The following is a 4,366-nucleotide window of genomic DNA, read 5'->3' as shown; positions in this document are numbered from 1 at the left end:
CGCTTCCCTGGCAAGCACAAGGGCCTGAGTTCAATCCCTGGCTCCACAAAAAAAAAAAAAAAAAGAGAGACCTTAAAGTGACTCAGGATTCTCGTAGGTCCAGAAGGAAAGAGTGTGGTGCTCTGAGGACACAGAAGGAAAGAAGACTAAGAAATATGCAAGGGCCAGATCGCAACAAATGTTCTTACAGTCTTCAGGCGAGGACACATTTTGAGAATACTGTCAGAAACCAAAAACAGGTTCGGTAATTATGGAGTAACTCTACAGGAAACCACCAAACTCTGTTCCCTTGTGGGTGCCCTTGGGCCCAGCACAACACACACACTTGCACCATTGTCAGATAAATCTCTGAGCCTTAGTTGCTATGGATAGCATCACCCACCAAGGCCACGTCAGGATGCCCAGAAGCTAACCCACCTCAGTGGGTCATCTTGCCAAGGAGTGTCTAATGGTAAATCCTTTCTACTTCATTTCTAGGTTCTGGTCATCAGAGGGAGTGTTTCCTTAAACATCACTGTGCTGTGTTTCCCTTGTCTAACTTCATCATTCACCTTAGCAGATGACAGAAAGGCATGAGAAGGAGCAAAACACATCGCTGGACACAGGGGTGACTGACTTCATCCTCCTGGGCCTGGCTCACCCCTCCAGCCTCAGGGCGCTTCTCTTCCTGATCTTCTTCAGCATTTACATCCTGACTCAGCTGGGGAACCTGCTCATTCTGTTCACCGTGTGGGCTGACCCCAAGCTCCACACCCGCCCCATGTATATCCTTCTGGGTGTGCTCTCATTCTTGGACATGTGGCTCTCCTCTGTCATTGTTCCTCGACTTATTTTAGATTTCACTCCTGTCAGCAAGTCCATCCCTTTTGGTGGCTGTGTGGCTCAGCTGTATTTCTTTCACTTCCTGGGCAGCACTCAGTGCTTCCTCTACACCTTGATGGCCTATGACAGGTACCTCGCCATCTGCCAGCCTCTGCGCTACTCTGTGCTCATGAATGGGAGGCTATGCACCCTCCTTGTGTCTGGAGCATGGGTGGCTGGCTCCATCCATGGGTCTATCCAGGCCACTCTGACCTTCCGCCTGCCCTACTGTGGGCCCAATCAAGTGGATTATTTTTTCTGCGATATCCCCGCAGTGTTGAGACTGGCCTGTGCCGACACAACGGTCAATGAGCTTGTGACCTTTGTGGACATCGGGGTGGTGGCCGCCAGTTGCTTCATGCTGATTCTGCTGTCCTATGCCAACATAGTCCACGCCATCCTGAAGATACGCACTGCAGATGGCAGGCGCCGCGCCTTCTCCACCTGTGGCTCCCACCTGACCGTGGTCACGGTCTACTATGTCCCTTGTATCTTTATCTACCTTCGAGCAGGCTCCAAGAGCCCCCTGGATGGGGCAGTGGCTGTGTTTTACACTGTGGTGACTCCTTTACTGAACCCCCTCATCTATACCCTGAGGAACCAGGAAGTGAAGTCTGCTCTGAAGAGGATAACGGCAGGTCGAGCGAGCGTGAAAGAAAACAAGTAGCTAGCACGACCACTGCACTACCACTGTGCGCAGCTGCTGCTGTGCATGACAGACGTCTAACAGACAGATACTGATTTAAGCTGAATTAAATACAATTATTTTGGGAAGAAAACCTTCTCACACAATACTCTTACTAAATTGTGCACAGTTGTTTACACGTTTCTGACCTGTCTCTCAAGAAAACGCATATTCTGTATACAGGTTGGCTATGAGTAATGAATGCTTTATTTAGGAGGAGGGGAGATAATTCCAGACAAATTGGAGGGAAACCTATGTATCAGGGACACACTGCCTGCCATTCGTGTGCATCCCCCAGTTTCCCAAGCCTCTCAGAACTCAGGAATTTTTCTTCTCGAGCATTCAGTCAGAATCTATGGGTCATCTTTGTTTCCTCCCAGTCTCCTGCTCTCCCCATGCAGAAATTCACCAGGTTCCCTCCACTCTGCCTCAAGAGTGTCTCTGGCTCCTTCTGTGACCCTCTTAACCCCATCTTTATCCATCCACTGCCAGAGTTCTTTCAGATACACAGGACTAAATATTTCTTTCCTATCCTTATGAAAATTTAGTGGATCTTTGCTGCACACAGATAACATCCCAAGATTTCCGCATCTCACCCCACCATGCTTTATCTCTGACTATGATCCCTATAATAGTAAAAGCAGCAAAACACAAGAAAGACCAGGATGTGAAAAGACAGTACTAACATTTTCACTTGGTCCCACATATCTGCTTCTTGCCATTTTCTATACAAGGGGGATATGCAACGAGTTTTTTTGTTTTTTGTTTTTTGGTTTTTTGCAGAACCCGGGATTGAACTCAGGCCCTTGCACTTGCCAGGCAAGCACTTATTCTACTGAGCCATCTCCCCGGCCCCTTATGCAACGAGTTTTATTGATTATTACCCATCATGGTTCAGCCTACTTACCCTCTAGGAGATGTGTCAGTCTTCTCCAAATTGGCCCCAAAGAGATCCTGCTTCTCCTTTCAACTCCTGACTCTTTTCAAACCAGTCTACCACCAGAGAACAGATGATGCTCAAAATTCTGTCCTCGGAAGGTCGGGTCTCAAACCTCACTTGAGCTTCCTAAAGGAAATACAAGAGTCACCACCCGGCTTCTGCATAGAGTCATGCACATTTCTTTGGCCATATCTGCCACTGAAGGCCAATATGGTCTGCTCTCTTGTTTTGTATAATGTGAAAGTTAAGAAGAGTTATAATACTGTTAAATAGAAAAGAAGCAAAATAAAAATATTTCATGATACATGAAAAGTATATGAGGGGCTGGTGAGATGGCTCAGTGGTCTAAAGCACCTACTTAGAACAAGCTTAGCAAAGCACAGGGACTGCGGTTCAATCCCCCAGCACCACATGCCAGCCAGCCCCGCCCCCTGGTGGGCTGAGCTGGCCACACACACACACACACACATACACACACACAAATAAAATTTAAAATAATAATAATAATAATAATAATAATAATAATGAAAAGTATATGAAATTTAAGGCTTAGCATCTATTAAGATGTATTATAATACAGCTGTGTCTATTGCATTGCATTGTGTCTAACTATTTTCACTAGAATAGCACACAGCATTAAATAGTTTCCATGGAAGCTATATGGTCCTCAAAGGCGAAAATACTATTACCTAGCCATGTTTTCTGTTTACTTTTTTTTTATTTTTAAGAAGAATAAAAAATGGTAAAAAAAAAAAATACAGAATTTCACTAAACAAAATGATAAAAATTCAACGATAGTTATTATATTGCATATTGTTGTCTTCAAATTAGTTGTTCAGATTGCCAGATATAAGCATGAAAAATTGGTCAAAAAAGTGAGAGAGAGAAATTTAAGCATTAATTGCTCCTTTCAATAGACCAGCAGAAATCAGCAGTACAATTATCCAAGCTGTCCTAAGTGTACACACACACATATATATAGTTATATAGATTCCCCTTTCTTCTTTATTTTCTCCTTTCCCTCATCCCAATTATTCCTTCCCTTTGAACAGTGTCTTTCTCTTTTAGAGTATCTACTGTACTTTTCACATTCTTACACTAAGGAGACAATACAATGTTTACACAAGCAGATCTGATTTATTTCACTTATGAGTATGGTCTCTAGCATCATCCATTTACCTATAAAAGCCTCCATTTCATCTTTTTATAGTTGAGTAATACTCCATTGTATAGAAATGCCACATCTTAGGGGGCTGGGGAAATGGCTCAGTAGAATAAGCGCTTCCCTGGCAAGCACAAGGGTCTGAGTTCAAGCCCCAGCTCCTCAAAAAAAAAAAAGAAAAAACAGAAATGCCACATCTTTTGTATCCATTTCTCAGCTAATGGGCATTTGGGCTGTTTCTAAGATATAGCTATGACAAATTGTGCTGCTATAAATAGGGGCGCACATATATGGCTGAGGTATGACATTTTCAGTTCTTTTGGAAAAATACCCAGGAGGAAAATAGCTGGGCTGAATAAGACCTCTAATCCTAATTTTTTTAGGAATCTCCACACTGATTTCCATAGTGGTTGTACCAGTCTACGCTACCACCATCAAGGGAAAAGGGTTATTTTTTCCCCACAGCTGCTCCAGTATTTGTTGTTGTGTTTTGTTTTGTTTTTTTTATTTTGAAGAGTAAAAACGAATAGCTGAAACAAAGACAGAAACAAAATAACATACATCAATAGATACGTCACAGATTTTCAAAAAAAGAATAACAAATTAATAATGGCAGTTACAATACCTATTTTTACCATGCAATCTGTTGCTCAGATTAACAGATATAGCTATGTAATGTTGGACAAATAATTTGTTCTTGGTTGACTTCTTTTTTTTT

General features: G+C 42.9%; 1 protein-coding gene across 1 annotated transcript; it reads left to right on the top strand.

Moving 5' to 3' along the window:
- Window positions 1–509: 509 nt before the first annotated feature.
- LOC101571751 (olfactory receptor 10G2) lies at window positions 510–1,570 on the top strand. Its single transcript, XM_004648089.1, has one exon. It carries the CDS (start codon window positions 560–562, stop codon window positions 1,526–1,528), a length of 969 nt encoding a protein of 322 aa, XP_004648146.1. The 5' UTR covers window positions 510–559; the 3' UTR covers window positions 1,529–1,570.
- Window positions 1,571–4,366: the final 2,796 nt, after the last annotated feature.

This window comes from Octodon degus, unplaced genomic scaffold, assembly GCF_000260255.1.
Source record: "Octodon degus isolate 3935 unplaced genomic scaffold, OctDeg1.0 scaffold00352, whole genome shotgun sequence".
Classification (NCBI taxonomy): Eukaryota; Metazoa; Chordata; class Mammalia; order Rodentia; family Octodontidae; genus Octodon; species Octodon degus.
Note: the sequence above shows the minus strand (reverse complement) of the source record. Positions and strands in the feature narration are given on the sequence as shown.